This window comes from Salvelinus fontinalis, chromosome 2, assembly GCF_029448725.1.
Source record: "Salvelinus fontinalis isolate EN_2023a chromosome 2, ASM2944872v1, whole genome shotgun sequence".
NCBI classification, from domain to species: Eukaryota; Metazoa; Chordata; class Actinopteri; order Salmoniformes; family Salmonidae; genus Salvelinus; species Salvelinus fontinalis.
The window spans coordinates 99,822,322-99,841,116 of NC_074666.1; the positions used below are offsets into that span (position 1 = coordinate 99,822,322).

The following is an 18,795-nucleotide window of genomic DNA, read 5'->3' on the forward strand; positions in this document are numbered from 1 at the left end:
CATAGCAAGTGAGTCACGCTACAAGACAGGTCGCGGGAGACAATGCTCGCAAATGGATTTAGAATTTTGGAATATTGATAAGTGACAGTTGGGACATTGAATGCACATCGTCTCAATGCTCATTTTGTCCAAAACACTGTCAGACTGGAGTGATCACTATCGAACACAACAGCAAGAGGCCACTCAATAAAGGGCTTAGGGGCCAAGTGTTGGGTTTGACATTCAGCCCTCGTCCTGTAGTATTATTAATGACCAGACCACTGGGCTGTTTAGGAAACATGTTGTAGCTCATTATGACTGTGGTGCAGCGGGCAGAACAGAGAGAGACACAGCAGGTTGCTGCCACCGCTCCCTGCCCAGCCTCCCTCTGAACAGCAGTACACTGTGAAGAGAATACTAGACTAGTACACACACATCAACACACACACACACAGATGTGCAGGATCAAAACATGCCAATATGCACACACGCACACACACACCCACACACACACACCCACACACTCACACACCCACACACAGATAGGGAGATTTAAAACACAATCATATGCACACACAAACACACACTAAATGATGAACACTGAAGAGGCAAGGTCAGCTAGGACCCAGCAGTATGTAGGTGATGGACATCTTTTCAGATACTGCACTAACGCTGGCCACCGAGCAGGGGGTGGTAACAACAGCGTCTGTAAGGTAATGTAGGCTACCCCCTTAGTGGCTTGCTGAACAGCATAGGACGTGATATGATGACCAATACCCTGTGTTATAATCCCCCAGTAAGGACCAGCATGGAGCTGGGAGGAGGATGAAGAGGAGGAGGAGGAGGATGAAGAGGATGAGGAGGAGAGGAGGAGCAGCGAAGAGCGCCTTCTGGCCCGATTGATGCGAGGCCTTCTGCAAGACAAGCTGCTCTGCTCTGCTCTCCCAGGAGGAGGGAAAGAAAACAGGGCGAGAGAGAGAGAGAGAGCGGGGGCTGAGAGCGGGGGAGAGAAAAATAAAGAGAGAGAGTGGGAGAATGATAGAGAGGGAGGGCACTAGAGAGAGGAGAGAGAGAGAGAGAGGGGGAGAGAGAGTGGGAGAAGGATAGAGAGAGAGAGAGAGAGAGAGAGCGGGAGACAGGTGAGAGAGGGAAGAGAGCGAGATAGGGCGATGGGAGGAGTGATAAACACATAGCAGAGATGTTAAAGGTCAAATATAACATATTCCTGTAATACTAGGCTGTCTGTCGGAGGGGGGGGGGGGGGTGATGGCCACACCACATACACTAGTGCAGCAGCAGCATAAGGAGGGGGACGTGAGAATCATGCTAATGTTGTTTTAATTACAGGTGGATAAACACCATGATGTACCTGACATTACAGGTGGATAAACAACATGATGTACCTGACATTACAGGTGGATAAACAACATGATGTACCTGACATTACAGGTGGATAAACAACATGATGTACCTGACATTACAGGTGGATAAACAACATGATGTGCCTGACATTACAGGTGGATAAACAACATGATGTACCTGACATTACAGGTGGATAAACAACATGATGTACCTGACATTACAGGTGGATAAACAACATAATGTACCTGACATTACAGGTGGATAAACAACATGATGTACCTGACATTACAGGTGGATAAACAACACGATGTACCTGACATTACAGGTGGATAAACAACATGATGTACCTGACATTACAGGTGGATAAACAGCATGATGTGCCTGACATTACAGGTGGATAAACAACATGATGTACCTGACATTACAGGTGGATAAACAACATGATGTACCTGACATTACAGGTGGATAAACAACATGATGTACCTGACATTACAGGTGGATAAACAACACGATGTACCTGACATTACAGGTGGATAAACAACACGATGTACCTGACATTACAGGTGGATAAACAACATGATGTACCTGACATTACAGGTGGATAAACAGCATGATGTGCCTGACATTACAGGTGGATAAACAACATGATGTACCTGACATTACAGGTGGATAAACAACATGATGTACCTGACATTACAGGTGGATCAACAACATGATGTACCTGACATTACAGGTGGATAAACAACACGATGTACCTGACATTACAGGTGGATAAACAACACGATGTACCTGACATTACAGGTGGATAAACAACATGATGTACCTGACATTACAGGTGGATAAACAACACGATGTACCTGACATTACAGGTGGATAAACAACATGATGTACCTGACATTACAGGTGGATAAACAACATGATGTACCTGACATTACAGGTGGATAAACAACACGATGTACCTGACATTACAGGTGGATAAACAACACGATGTACCTGACATTACAGGTGGATAAACAACATGATGTACCTGACATTACAGGTGGATAAACAACATGATGTACCTGACATTACAGGTGGATAAACAACATGATGTACCTGACATTACAGGTGGATAAACAACATGATGTACCTGACATTACAGGTGGATAAACAACATGATGTACCTGACATTTGATTTGGTTTGATTACAGGTATCCCAGCACGGGGGTAATAAGGACATCTGTTGTTCAGGCATATCAATATAAATAATTCCCCAATTAAAAAGCTTTCCATAGGTGATAATAGACACATTTCTGTGACACCAGATCCAGAACTCCTTTGCTAATTGAGTGGGGCAAAGTGTAGTTGCTAGGTAAACTATGTGGATTGTGGAGGAATATGACACAGGCTACATCCATAGGTTTGAAGGTACCTGATGCAGTGATAAACGACCTTTCCCGGGGCATAGGAGACGACCATGATGCTGCACCTGCAATGTTTCTCATTTCTGACAGGAACCACAGCTCAGATAACTGCGTACTGAAAGCATTGCGAATGTTCCCATTTCCCCTCGTGTCGCAGAGACATCTGTCCGCATCAGCAGTATCTAGCCTTCAGAAGGTGGGTGACAGCCATCATTTTACCCCTGATATGAAATGACAGCGTTTAGCCCCAATTTACATGCCACCATCCCCCCTTCCTCCTCTGCCCAATAATGACCCCATATATTGTGACGCTGCTGAACTGAGGATATAAATATTATTATTTCCAGTGGGCTGGGATAAGGGCAATGCGCCTACACGCTCTGCGGTATTCCAAATGGCCATTACGCAAAAGGAGACCACCGGAAATGTGAAATAAATGCATCCTATGCATTATCCCTGTTGGCTATATCAATTAGTTGCGGTGAATCTATATGACAATAATCCCTATATGATTATGAATATTATCTGCTTGGTCCCGTTACCTATTCCCTTCCCATTGGAATGGGACCAAGCGCTGCTCAAGCAGATTTGCAGGCTAGGCTACGTTTCCTGCAAACTCTCACTTGCATAACAAGGTGTGGAAAAGGAGGCTGTAAACCGGTTTCCCGTTTTGCTTACCTGCCCACCGTTTGGTTGGCGAGCTGTCGCATTCGGTTGAATTGCTTCTTCATCTTGTATTTTCTGCGTTAACACCTATGGGGAAAAAGACTCCGCATTTCTCTCAAAATAACGGCCCGAACTCCGCAGTGGCACAAGATAAAATCCACCCTCTCATACTTTCTTTCCCTCATCGCAATTGTTAAAACATTGAAAATGTGCTGAATTACATATTTTCACTGCATTTTCCCGTATCCATTCGCCCTATACACCCAGTGCAGAGATGCTGGATTAATTCGCCGCTATGGGCAGCAGAGAGTGACAGTGTCATGACACGCGTGCGCGGCAAAGCACTGTGGGTAGTGTATTAAATCGTGAACTGTTCCAGCTCATCTCAGCATCAGTTATTATGGATGACCAAGGGAATGAATAATGTTTCCAATTGAATTATCAATAAATTACATGCGTACAGTTATGTTGTAGATAGGACATGGGTCGGTAGGTTATGATAAATGTCATAGGGCCAACTTTTCCAATGTTTAGCCTACATCAAGGGGGGCAAAAAGCAATGGCCAACATGTAACAGTAAAGGCCTGACAACAAGTGTCCTATTGACATGGCTGTTTGTGTCAAACTTGGTCTATTGTAATGTAACATTGTTGTTGCCAGGCATGACAAGAAACTCAGAGTGGTTCCCGAGTGGCACAGCGGTCTAAGGCACTCCATCTCAGTGCTTAAGGCGTCACTACAGACACCCTGGTTTGAATCCAGGCTGTATCACAACCAGCTGTGATTGGGAGTCCCATAGGGCAGTGCACAATTGGCCCAGCGTCATCCGGGTTTGGCTGGTGTAGGCCGTCATTGTAAATAACATTTGTTCTTAACTGACTTGCCTAGTTAAAGTAAGGTTAAATAAAGGTTACATTTAAAATGTAAAAATAGAACTGAATCAGGATGTTATCCAGAATACACCACCATCATGTGGTTTATATGTGTCAGTACACCACCATCATGTGGTTTCTATGTGTCAGTACACCACCATCATGTGGTTTCTATGTGTCAGTACACCACCATCATGTGGTTTCTATGTGTCAGTACACCACCATCATGTGGTTTCTATGTCAGTACACCACCATCATGTGGTTTCTATGTCAGTACACCACCATCATGTGGTTTCTATGTGTCAGTACACCACCATCATGTGGTTTCTATGTGTCAGTACACCACCATCATGTGGTTTCTATGTCAGTACACCACCATCATGTGGTTTCTATGTGTCAGTACACCACCATCATGTGGTTTCTATGTCAGTACACCACCATCATGTGGTTTCTATGTCAGTACACCACCATCATGTGGTTTCTATGTGTCAGTACACCACCATCATGTGGTTTCTATGTGTCAGTACACCACCATCATGTGGTTTCTATGTGTCAGTACACCACCATCATGTGGTTTCTATGTCAGTACACCACCATCATGTGGTTTCTATGTGTCAGTACACCACCATCATGTGGTTTCTATGTGTCAGTACACCACCATCATGTGGTTTCTATGTGTCAGTACACCACCATCATGTGGTTTCTATGTGTCAGTACACCACCATCATGTGGTTTCTATGTCAGTACACCACCATCATGTGGTTTCTATGTCAGTACACCACCATCATGTGGTTTCTATGTCAGTACACCACCATCATGTGGTTTCTATGTCAGTACACCACCATCATGTGGTTTCTATGTCAGTACACCACCATCATGTGGTTTCTATGTCAGTACACCACCATCATGTGGTTTCTATGTGTCAGTACACCACCATCATGTGGTTTCTATGTCAGTACACCACCATCATGTGGTTTCTATGTGTCAGTACACCACCATCATGTGGTTTCTATGTGTCAGTACACCACCATCATGTGGTTTCTATGTCAGTACACCACCATCATGTGGTTTCTATGTGTCAGTACACCACCATCATGTGGTTTCTATGTGTCAGTACACCACCATCATGTGGTTTCTATGTCAGTACACCACCATCATGTGGTTTCTATGTCAGTACACCACCATCATGTGGTTTCTATGTCAGTACACCACCATCATGTGGTTTCTATGTGTCAGTACACCACCATCATGTGGTTTCTATGTCAGTACACCACCATCATGTGGTTTCTATGTGTCAGTACACCACCATCATGTGGTTTCTATGTCAGTACACCACCATCATGTGGTTTCTATGTGTCAGTACACCACCATCATGTGGTTTCTATGTGTCAGTACACCACCATCATGTGGTTTCTATGTGTCAGTACACCACCATCATGTGGTTTCTATGTCAGTACACCACCATCATGTGGTTTCTATGTGTCAGTACACCACCATCATGTGGTTTCTATGTCAGTACACCACCATCATGTGGTTTCTATGTGTCAGTACACCACCATCATGTGGTTTCTATGTGTTAGTACTCCACCATCATGTGGTTTCTATGTGTCAGTACACCACCATCATGTGGTTTCTATGTCAGTACACCACCATCATGTGGTTTCTATGTGTCAGTACACCACCATCATGTGGTTTCTATGTGTCAGTACACCACCATCATGTGGTTTCTATGTGTCAGTACACCACCATCATGTGGTTTCTATGTGTCAGTACACCACCATCATGTGGTTTCTATGTGTCAGTACACCACCATCATGTGGTTTCTATGTGTCAGTACACCACCATCATGTGGTTTCTATGTGTCAGTACACCACCATCATGTGGTTTCTATGTGTCAGTACACCACCATCATGTGGTTTCTATGTGTCAGTACTCCACCATCATGTGGTTTCTATGTCAGTACACCACCATCATGTGGTTTCTATGTGTCAGTACACCACCATCATGTGGTTTCTATGTGTCAGTACACCACCATCATGTGGTTTCTATGTGTCAGTACACCACCATCATGTGGTTTCTATGTGTCAGTACACCACCATCATGTGGTTTCTATGTGTCAGTACACCACCATCATGTGGTTTCTATGTGTCAGTACACCACCATCATGTGGTTTCTATGTGTCAGTACACCACCATCATGTGGTTTCTATGTCAGTACACCACCATCATGTGGTTTCTATGTGTCAGTACACCACCATCATGTGGTTTCTATGTCAGTACACCACCATCATGTGGTTTCTATGTGTCAGTACACCACCATCATGTGGTTTCTATGTCAGTACACCACCATCATGTGGTTTCTATGTGTCAGTACACCACCATCATGTGGTTTCTATGTGTCAGTACACCACCATCATGTGGTTTCTATGTGTCAGTACACCACCATCATGTGGTTTCTATGTCAGTACACCACCATCATGTGGTTTCTATGTGTTAGTACACCACCATCATGTGGTTTCTATGTCAGTACACCACCATCATGTGGTTTCTATGTGTCAGTACACCACCATCATGTGGTTTCTATGTGTCAGTACACCACCATCATGTGGTTTCTATGTGTCAGTACACCACCATCATGTGGTTTCTATGTGTCAGTACACCACCATCATGTGGTTTCTATGTGTCAGTACACCACCATCATGTGGTTTCTATGAGTCACTACACCACCATCATGTGGTTTCTATGTCAGTACACCACCATCATGTGGTTTCTATGAGTCACTACACCACCATCATGTGGTTTCTATGTGTCAGTACACCACCATCATGTGGTTTCTATGTGTCACTACACCACCATCATGTGGTTTCTATGTCAGTACACCACCATCATGTGGTTTCTATGTCAGTACACCACCATCATGTGGTTTCTATGAGTCACTACACCACCATCATGTGGTTTCTATGTCAGTACACCACCATCATGTGGTTTCTATGTCAGTACACCACCATCATGTGGTTTCTATGTGTCAGTACACCACCATCATGTGGTTTCTATGTGTCAGTACACCACCATCATGTGGTTTCTATGTGTCAGTACACCACCATCATGTGGTTTCTATGTCAGTACACCACCATCATGTGGTTTCTATGTGTCAGTACACCACCATCATGTGGTTTCTATGTGTCAGTACTCCACCATCATGTGGTTTCTATGTCAGTACACCACCATCATGTGGTTTCTATGTGTCAGTACACCACCATCATGTGGTTTCTATGTCAGTACACCACCATCATGTGGTTTCTATGTGTCAGTACACCACCATCATGTGGTTTCTATGTGTCAGTACACCACCATCATGTGGTTTCTATGTGTCAGTACACCACCATCATGTGGTTTCTATGTCAGTACACCACCATCATGTGGTTTCTATGAGTCAGTACACCACCATCATGTGGTTTCTATGAGTCAGTACACCACCATCATGTGGTTTCTATGTGTCAGTACACCACCATCATGTGGTTTCTATGTCAGTACACCACCATCATGTGGTTTCTATGTGTCAGTACACCACCATCATGTGGTTTCTATGTCACTACACCACCATCATGTGGTTTCTATGTGTCAGTACACCACCATCATGTGGTTTCTATGTGTCAGTACACCACCATCATGTGGTTTCTATGAGTCAGTACACCACCATCATGTGGTTTCTATGTGTCAGTACACCACCATCATGTGGTTTCTGTGTGTCAGTACACCACCATCATGTGGTTTCTATGTCAGTACACCACCATCATGTGGTTTCTATGTGTCAGTACACCACCATCATGTGGTTTCTATGTCAGTACACCACCATCATGTGGTTTCTATGAGTCAGTACACCACCATCATGTGGTTTCTATGTGTCAGTACACCACCATCATGTGGTTTCTGTGTGTCAGTACACCACCATCATGTGGTTTCTATGTGTCAGTACACCACCATCATGTGGTTTCTATGTGTCACTACACCACCATCATGTGGTTTCTATGTGTCAGTACACCACCATCATGTGGTTTCTGTGTGTCAGTACACCACCATCATGTGGTTTCTATGTGTCAGTACACCACCATCATGTGGTTTCTATGTGTCAGTACACCACCATCATGTGGTTTCTATGTGTCAGTACACCACCATCATGTGGTTTCTATGTGTCAGTACACCACCATCATGTGGTTTCTATGTCAGTACACCACCATCATGTGGTTTCTATGTGTCAGTACACCACCATCATGTGGTTTCTATGTGTCAGTACACCACCATCATGTGGTTTCTATGTCAGTACACCACCATCATGTGGTTTCTATGTGTCAGTACACCACCATCATGTGGTTTCTATGTGTCAGTACACCACCATCATGTGGTTTCTATGTGTCAGTACACCACCATCATGTGGTTTCTATGTGTCACTACACCACCATCATGTGGTTTCTATGTGTCAGTACACCACCATCATGTGGTTTCTATGTGTCAGTACACCACCATCATGTGGTTTCTATGTGTCAGTACACCACCATCATGTGGTTTCTATGTGTCAGTACACCACCATCATGTGGTTTCTATGTGTCAGTACACCACCATCATGTGGTTTCTATGTGTCAGTACACCACCATCATGTGGTTTCTATGTGTCACTACACCACCATCATGTGGTTTCTATGTGTCAGTACACCACCATCATGTGGTTTCTATGTGTCAGTACACCACCATCATGTGGTTTCTATGTGTCAGTACACCACCATCATGTGGTTTCTATGTGTCAGTACACCACCATCATGTGGTTTCTATGTGTCAGTACACCACCATCATGTGGTTTCTATGTGTCAGTACACCACCATCATGTGGTTTCTATGTGTCAGTACACCACCATCATGTGGTTTCTATGTGTCAGTACACCACCATCATGTGGTTTCTATGTGTCAGTACACCACCATCATGTGGTTTCTATGTGTCAGTACACCACCATCATGTGGTTTCTATGTGTCAGTACACCACCATCATGTGGTTTCTATGTGTCAGTACACCACCATCATGTGGTTTCTATGTGTCAGTACACCACCATCATGTGGTTTCTATGTGTCAGTACACCACCATCATGTGGTTTCTATGTCAGTACACCACCATCATGTGGTTTCTATGTCAGTACACCACCATCATGTGGTTTCTATGTGTCAGTACACCACCATCATGTGGTTTCTATGTGTCAGTACACCACCATCATGTGGTTTCTATGTCAGTACACCACCATCATGTGGTTTCTATGTGTCAGTACACCACCATCATGTGGTTTCTATGTCAGTACACCACCATCATGTGGTTTCTATGTGTTAGTACTCCACCATCATGTGGTTTCTATGTCAGTACACCACCATCATGTGGTTTCTATGTGTCAATACACCACCATCATGTGGTTTCTATGTGTCAGTACACCACCATCATGTGGTTTCTATGTCAGTACACCACCATCATGTGGTTTCTATGTGTTAGTACTCCACCATCATGTGGTTTCTATGTGTCAGTACACCACCATCATGTGGTTTCTATGTCAGTACACCACCATCATGTGGTTTCTATGAGTCAGTACACCACCATCATGTGGTTTCTATGTCAGTACACCACCATCATGTGGTTTCTATGTGTCAGTACACCACCATCATGTGGTTTCTATGTGTCAGTACACCACCATCATGTGGTTTCTATGTGTCAGTACACCACCATCATGTGGTTTCTATGTGTCAGTACACCACCATCATGTGGTTTCTATGTGTCAGTACACCACCATCATGTGGTTTCTATGTGTCAGTACACCACCATCATGTGGTTTCTATGTCAGTACACCACCATCATGTGGTTTCTATGTGTCAGTACACCACCATCATGTGGTTTCTATGTCAGTACACCACCATCATGTGGTTTCTATGTGTCAGTACACCACCATCATGTGGTTTCTATGTGTCAGTACACCACCATCATGTGGTTTCTATGTGTCAGTACACCACCATCATGTGGTTTCTATGTGTCAGTACACCACCATCATGTGGTTTCTATGTGTCAGTACACCACCATCATGTGGTTTCTATGAGTCAGTACACCACCATCATGTGGTTTCTATGTCAGTACACCACCATCATGTGGTTTCTATGTCAGTACACCACCATCATGTGGTTTCTATGTGTCAGTACACCACCATCATGTGGTTTCTATGTGTCAGTACACCACCATCATGTGGTTTCTATGTCAGTACACCACCATCATGTGGTTTCTATGTGTCAGTACACCACCATCATGTGGTTTCTATGTGTCAGTACACCACCATCATGTGGTTTCTATGTGTCAGTACACCACCATCATGTGGTTTCTATGTGTCAGTACACCACCATCATGTGGTTTCTATGTGTCAGTACACCACCATCATGTGGTTTCTATGTGTCAGTACACCACCATCATGTGGTTTCTATGTGTCAGTACACCACCATCATGTGGTTTCTATGTGTCAGTACACCACCATCATGTGGTTTCTATGTCAGTACACCACCATCATGTGGTTTCTATGTCAGTACACCACCATCATGTGGTTTCTATGTGTCAGTACACCACCATCATGTGGTTTCTATGTCAGTACACCACCATCATGTGGTTTCTATGTGTCAGTACACCACCATCATGTGGTTTCTATGTGTCAGTACACCTTTTCTTCCGAACAACCGTTTTCCAGGAACCGTATCTAGAGTAGTAGTGCTGATCTAGGATCAGATCCTCCTTGTCCATGCAATCTTATTAGTTATGGTATAAAACAAAGCTGATCCTAGATCAGCACCCTGAGAGACTATATAGAAAAAGACCCTGATCTTTTCCAGGCTGCATCACATCCGGCCGTGATTGGGAGTCCCATACGGCGGGTGCACAATTGGCCCAGCGTCATCCGGGTTTGGCCTAGGGTAGGCCGTCATTGTAAATAAGATTTGTTCTTAACTGACTTGCCTAGTTAAATAAAGGTTGAATGAGATCACAGGTAACCTGGTCCCCAGGCTCCAGATAAAGAGCCGGCTGGTGAATGAGATCACAGGTAACCAGTTTCTCAAGAGGGGGTGCCTGAGTAAATACTGAGAGAGAGTTTCCACCAGTATGACCAGTGGTATCAGAGAGAGTCTTTCCACCAGTATAACCAGTGGTATCAGAGAGAGACTTTCCACCAGTATAACCAGTGGTATCTGAGAGAGTCTTTCCACCAGTATAACCAGTGGTATCAGAGAGAGTCTTTCCACTAGTATAACCAGTGGTATCAGAGAGAATCTTTCCACCAGTATAACCAGTGGTATCAGTGAGAGTCTTTCCACCAGTATAACCAGTGGTATCTGAGAGAGACTTTCCACCAGTATAGCCAGTGGTATCAGAGAGAGACTTTCCACCAGTATAACCAGTGGTATCAGAGATAGACTTTCCACCAGTATAGCCAGTGGTATCAGAGAGAGTCTTTCCACCAGTATAACCAGTGGTATCAGAGAGAGTCTTTCCACCAGTTTGACCAGTGGTATCAGAGAGAGTCTTTCCACCAGTATAACCAGTGGTATCAGAGAGAGACTTTCCACCAGTATAACCAGTGGTATCAGAGAGAGTCTTTCCACCAGTATAACCAGTGGTATCAGAGAGAGTCTTTCCACCAGTATGACCAGTGGTAACAGAGAGAGTCTTTCCACCAGTATAACCAGTGGTATCAGAGAGAGACTTTCCACCAGTATAACCAGTGGTATCAGAGAGAGTCTTTCCACCAGTATAACCAGTGGTATCAGAGAGAGTCTTTCCACCAGTATGACCAGTGGTATCAGAGAGAGTCTTTCCACCAGTATAACCAGTGGTATCAGTGAGAGTCTTTCCACCAGTATAACCAGTGGTATCAGAGAGAGTCTTTCCACCAGTATGACCAGTAGTATCAGAGAGAGTCTTTCCACCAGTATAACCAGTGGTATCAGTGAGAGTCTTTCCACCAGTATAACCAGTGGTATCAGAGAGAATCTTTCCACCAGTATAACCAGTGGTATCAGTGAGAGTCTTTCCACCAGTATAACCAGTGGTATCAGAGAGAGACTTTCCACCAGTATAACCAGTGGTATAAGAGAGAGTCTTTCCACAAGTATAACCAGTGGTATCTGAGAGAGTCTTTCCACCAGTATAACCAGTGGTATCTGAGAGAGTCTTTCCACCAGTATAACCAGTGGTATTAGAGAGAGACTTTCCACCAGTATGACCAGTGGTATCAGAGAGAGTCTTTCCACCAGTATAACCAGTGCTATCAGAGAGAGTCTTTCCACCAGTATAACCAGTGGTATCAGAGAGAGTCTTTCCACCAGTATAACCAGTGGTATCAGAGAGAGACTTTCCACCAGTGTTACCAGTGGTATCAGAGAGAGTCTTTCCACCAGTATAACCAGTGGTATCAGAGAGAGACTTTCCACCAGTATGACCAGTGGTATCAGAGAGAGTCTTTCCACCAGTATAACCAGTGGTATCAGTGAGAGTCTTTCCACCAGTATAACCAGTGGTATCAGAGAGAGTCTTTCCACCAGTATAACCAGTGGTATCAGAGAGAGTCTTTCCACCAGTATAACCAGTGGTATCAGAGAGAGTCTTTCCACCAGTATAACCAGTGGTATCAGAGAGAGTCTTTCCACCAGTATAACCAGTGGTATCAGAGAGAGACTTTCCCCCAGTATGACCAGTGGTATCAGAGAGAGTCTTTCCACCAGTATAACCAGTGGTATCAGAGAGAGTCTTTCCACCAGTATGACCAGTGGTATCAGAGAGAGTCTTTCCACCAGTATAACCAGTGGTAGCAGAGAGAGTCTTTCCACCAGTATAACCGGTGGTATCAGAGAGAGTCTTTCCACCAGTATAACCAGTGGTATCAGAGAGAGTCTTTCCACCAGTATAACCAGTGGTATCAGAGAGAGACTTTCCACCAGTGTTCCCAGTGGTATCAGAGAGAGTCTTTCCACCAGTATAACCAGTGGTATCAGAGAGAGACTTTCCACCAGTTTAACCAGTGGTATCAGAGAGAGTCTTTCCACCAGTATAACCAGTGGTATCAGAGAGAGTCTTTCCACCAGTATAACCAGTGGTATCAGAGAGAGTCTTTCCACCAGTGTTACCAGTGGTATCAGAGAGAGTCTTTCCACCAGTATAACCAGTGGTATCAGAGAGAGACTTTCCACCAGTATGACCAGTGGTATCAGAGAGAGTCTTTCCACCAGTATAACCAGTGGTATCAGAGAGAGACTTTCCACCAGTTTAACCAGTGGTATCAGAGAGAGTCTTTCCACCAGTATAACCAGTGGTATCAGAGAGAGTCTTTCCACCAGTATGACCAATGGTATCAGAGAGAGTCATTCCACCAGTATAACCAGTGGTATCAGAGAGAGTCTTTCCACCAGTATAACCAGTGGTATCAGAGAGAGTCTTTCCACCAGTATAACCAGTGGTATCAGAGAGAGTCTTTCCACCAGTATGACCAATGGTATCAGAGAGAGTCATTCCACCAGTATAACCAGTGGTATCAGAGAGAGTCTTTCCACCAGTATAACCAGTGGTATCAGAGAGAGTCTTTCCACCAGTATGACCAATGGTATCAGAGAGAGTCATTCCACCAGTATAACCAGTGGTATCGGTGTCATGCTGTTCCTAAAGTTTATACGTCACCAGTGAGTCACGAACGTTTGACTCCACATAAAAAGTGCCAGACAGAGGCATTGTTCATTACAGTAATTAAACCCATATAGGTCTTCGGTAATGACCTTGAGTTGTCAGTCAAAGATAATCGGCAGATCCCTGTCTGATGTTATCATTCCAGGAACACTGTTAATCTCACCAACAACGCAAAAAAACAACAACGTATATTTAATTTAACTTGTTTTCCATTCTCATTTTTTTTTTTTTATATGTTTTGTAGGTTTATGCTCTTTAATTCATTGTGGATTTATGATAGAACTTTGTGAGTCTATTTTGATATGCCACATCATTTAATTTCTCACACAAGAACATTAATTAAGTCTCTGTAATAGAATGTCACTCATCCAGTCTCACAGTAAGAATAGGTTTTATTACTCAATTATGCTGAGTCTTAACTGAAATTCATGATAACACTTCTCTACCCACCCTCCCCTCTCCCGCCCCCCTCCCCCTCTCCCTCCCCCACCACCTCCCTCCCTCCCCCCATCCCTCCCCCACCACCCTCTCCCTCTCCCTCCTCCCTCTCTCACCCCCCCTCCCTCTCTCACCCCCTCCCTCCCCCTCTCCCTCCTCCCTCTCTCACCCCCCTTCCCTCTCTCACCCCCTCCCTCCCCCTCTCCCTCCTCCCTCCCTCCCCCACCACCTCCCCCACCACCTCCCTCTCTCACCCCCTCCCTCCCCCTCTCCCTCCTCCCCCCCCTTCCCTCCCCCTCTCCCTCCTCCCTCTCACTGGGAAGAAAGAAGGGAGGGAGGATCCAGAACAGCTGAGGCGGTTGGCTGGTTGCTAACCAACCAGTTCAACAGGAACAACTAGACAAGCAGAGGGAAGAGAGTACACATGGAGGATGGAGACATTGATAAAGCACATTCCAGAAACCTTGCTCCTTACATAATTAACTAGTTAACACTTTACTGTAAGTTTCTCTGTACCACTTTACTGTAAGTTGCTCTGTAACACTTTACTGTAAGTTTCTCTGTAACACTTTACTGTAAGTTGCTCTGTAACACTTTACTGTAAGTTTCTCTGTAACACTTTACTGTAAGTTGCTCTGTAACACTTTACTGTAAGTTTCTCTGTAACACTTTCCAGTAAGTTGCTCTGTAACACTTTACTGTAAGTTTCTCTGTAACACTTTCCATTAAGATGCTCTGTAACACGTTCCATTAAGTTGCTCTGTAACACTTTCCATTAAGTTGCTCTGTAACACTTTCCATTAAGTTGCTCTGTAACACTTTACAGTAAGTTGCTCTGTAACACTTTCCATTAAGTTGCTCTGTAACACTTTACAGTAAGTTTCTCTGTAACACGTTCCATTAAGTTGCTCTGTAACACTTTCCATTAAGTTGCTCTGTAACACTTTACAGTAAGATGCTCTGTAACACTTTACAGAAAGATGCTCTGTAACACTTCCATTAAGTTGCTCTGTAACACTTTACAGAAAGATGCTCTGTAACACTTTCCATTAAGTTTCTCTGTAACACTTTACAGTAAGTTGCTCTGTAACACTTTCCATTAAGTTTCTCTGTAACACTTTACAGTAAGTTGCTCTGTAACACTTTCCATTAAGTTTCTCTGTAACACTTTACAGTAAGTTGCTCTGTAACACTTTCCATTAAGTTGCTCTGTAACACTTCCATTAAGTCGCTCTGTAACACTTTCCATTAAGATGCTCTGTAACACTTCCAGTAAGTCGCTCTGTAACACTTTCCATTAAGTTTCTCTGTAACACGTTCCATTAAGTTGCTCTGTAACACTTTACAGTAAGTTGCTCTGTAACACTTTACAGTAAGTTGCTCTGTAACACTTTCCATTAAGTTTCTCTGTAACACTTTACAGTAAGTTGCTCTGTAACACGTTCCATTAAGTTGCTCTGTAACACGTTCCATTAAGTTGCTCTGTAACATGTTCCATTAAGTTGCTCTGTAACACGTTCCATTAAGTTGCTCTGTAACACGTTCCATTAAGTTGCTCTGTAACACGTTCCATTAAGTTGCTCTGTAACACGTTCCATTAAGTTGCTCTGTAACACGTTCCATTAAGTTGCTCTGTAACACGTTCCATTAAGTTGCTCTGTAACACTTTACAGTAAGTTGCTCTGTAACACTTTCCATTAAGTTGCTCTGTAACACTTTACAGTAAGTTGCTCTGTAACACTTTACAGTAAGTTGCTCTGTAACACGTTCCATTAAGTTGCTCTGTAACACTTTCCATTAAGTTGCTCTGTAACACTTTACTGTAAGTTGCTCTGTAACACTTTACAGAAAGATGCTCTGTAACACTTCCATTAAGTTGCACTGTAACACTTTACAGAAAGATGCTCTGTAACACTTTACAGTAAGTTTCTCTGTAACACGTTCCATTAAGTTGCTCTGTAACACTTCCATTAAGTTGCTCTGTAACACTTTACAGTAAGTTGCTCTGTAACACTTTACAGTAAGTTGCTCTGTAACACGTTCCATTAAGTTTCTCTGTAACACTTTCCATTAAGTTGCTCTGTAACACGTTCCATTAAGTTTCTCTGTAACACTTTCCATTAAGTTGCTCTGTAACATGTTCCATTTAGTTGCTCTGTAACACTTTACTGTAAGTTGCTCTCATACAGTGGTAGTAAACTAGTAATAACTACAACTCATGTACTCACATACATTCACTTAGTGACCCAATATACACACTAGAACTCTAGAAACAGAACATATATATATATATATATACAGGTTATATGACTATGCAACACCTCTCATGTTCACCATGTAGCCTACACAACTATATAGGCCCTGTATCAGATCCTCCAATACTGTACATTCCTTGTCCATTATAAACTGTACACATTGATCCCTTCACAATAGAGAAAGCAGAGCTAACTCTCTCTCCCTGGTGTTGGTAAAGCAGGGCCTCTACGTGGTAAGACAACACCTCAGTGTTCCCATGCCCCTAGTCTCTCTTTACAGCAATCAATCTCCGACCCATGCTCATCTTTACCTGCAAGTCGGTCTTGCTCCTTCAACCTGCCAGGGACTCACATTAATTATTTGCCGAGGATACTGAAGGCATTTGAGAGCGCACTTTCTCTCTGTGTCTCGGTGTCTCTTTCTGTCTCGGTGCCTCTCATGTGTCTCTGTGTCAGTCTCTGTTTCTATCTCCCTTTCTCTGTTTGCATTGTCAGAATATACCATGTGCCGGTAGGACATGAAGATACTTTGGCACATGATGTGTTGGTTATCTAGTCCTTCTAATAAAGTAACTGTAGCCTGTACTCGTAAATGTCACTGACGTTCTCATTAAACAGGTAAAACAACTTACAACCAGAAACACACAACAATGGTCTCCATGAGAGGTGCTGGGATTGCAACCCTCACCATTCTTTATTCAGGACTTGTTGCCAACAACATATGGGGCAGTTATATGGTGAGCAGGGGTAGTTATAGACCTATGGTAATGGGTGAATATGGAGGCATGTTCACAGGGGCCTCCTTTTCTTTTGATCTTAGGACCAATATTTCAACCATTATTAACCAAATCACCATCATAAAGTGTATACATTTAGGAAATAAGACAATGCCTTTTCCATAAACACACACTTTATTGCAGTCACCAGAGTGACTGAACCAGTCCTGTTTCATGCAGTGACTTAACTAGATCCTGTCCAGGGCATTGAGGACAAACATGCATGCAAGGAACACGCTGTACAAGTTCAAACTATATGGCACTACAATATATATGTATTGACAGAATGGACAAAGTGACATGTTTCAGTTAATTAAGTGCAATAAATTGTCTTCATGAGAGCATGAGTGAAGAGAAAATTAGACCATACAATAACAAGAAATAGTGCGTAATGACGATCAAGTAGTGCATAATGACGCACCATGCATATGCTACAGCCATATGGCTCTGGCTTTGTGGGCTATGCCAATATAATCCAAGGAAGTGAGGCAGCTACCATTGCCATCAATGTGAATATCACAAGCAGAACGACCAAGCAACGTCCCGTTGTGCAAATCCTGATGCGCCGTCTCCTGCGGTTGGGTTGGGGAACAACAGGCATAGTGTCCAGGCTAACCGCATCTTCATCAGCCATGGGTCGGCCCTGGGCACTGATGATGAAAATCTGAGAGTTTCTGTGGTCGGGACTGATCAGTGATAGTATCCTTCGACTCCTGCATCTCTCTGAAATCCACCTAAAGCGTCTCACAATCCAGCTCAGTCCACTTGAATCAGACGGTGAGCTACTATGCCCTGACGCGCGCCGTGCTTCATGGTGATGCTGTGGGTTACCAGGTTCTGGTGGAGGGACAGGGACCTTCAAGGTCTGCCCGCCTCCTTCCTCGGCCTCTTTCCCCGGGGCGAGAGGAACCCCAACCTCCTGTTGCTTCTTGATGAAAGTCAGGTGTCGGCAGACGGGACAGATGATGGTGTCTCTGATGACGCTGTCCCTGTTGATACTGACCAAGGTTTTGACCAGACAGTCGTGGCAGAAAACGTGTCCGCAGCTCAGGGTCCTCTCCGTGCAGGAGAGACTATCATAACACACGGGACACTCTGAGTCCTCCTGGCTTTGCGAGTCCCCTTCCTCCGCTTGATGTCCGTCTAATGGTGTCATCCTGGAGCCTTTACGCGCTGCCTGGCAGTGCTATTCACACCAGTGGTGCACCGTGGAATCACCAATAATCCTAATAACAGCTGTTGGCGACACCTCGGGATTTGATTATAGTTCCAACAGCGAGAATAATGCTGATTTCAATAGGCTATGAT

General features: G+C 43.9%; 2 protein-coding genes across 4 annotated transcripts in view; both read right to left on the reverse strand.

Annotated features, from left to right (window-relative positions):
- Nucleotides 1-3,660, reverse strand: part of LOC129833156 (rho GTPase-activating protein 44-like) — a 108,178-nt gene extending 104,518 nt beyond the window's left edge. For all 3 annotated transcript variants that reach the window (XR_008756047.1, XM_055897513.1, XM_055897504.1), the window contains exon 1: nucleotides 3,423-3,660. Coding sequence is in view for 2 of the 3 variants with exons in the window: in XM_055897513.1 (XP_055753488.1) it covers nucleotides 3,423-3,475 (53 nt within the window). In the remaining variant the exon portion in view is untranslated. The remainder of the gene's footprint in view (nucleotides 1-3,422) is intronic.
- Nucleotides 3,661-17,938: 14,278 nt separating this feature from the next.
- On the reverse strand, nucleotides 17,939-18,643 carry LOC129869490 (RING finger protein 222-like). Its single transcript, XM_055943951.1, has one exon. The coding sequence runs from the start codon at nucleotides 18,641-18,643 to the stop codon at nucleotides 17,948-17,950; it is 696 nt and encodes a 231-aa protein (XP_055799926.1). The 3' UTR covers nucleotides 17,939-17,947.
- Nucleotides 18,644-18,795: the final 152 nt, after the last annotated feature.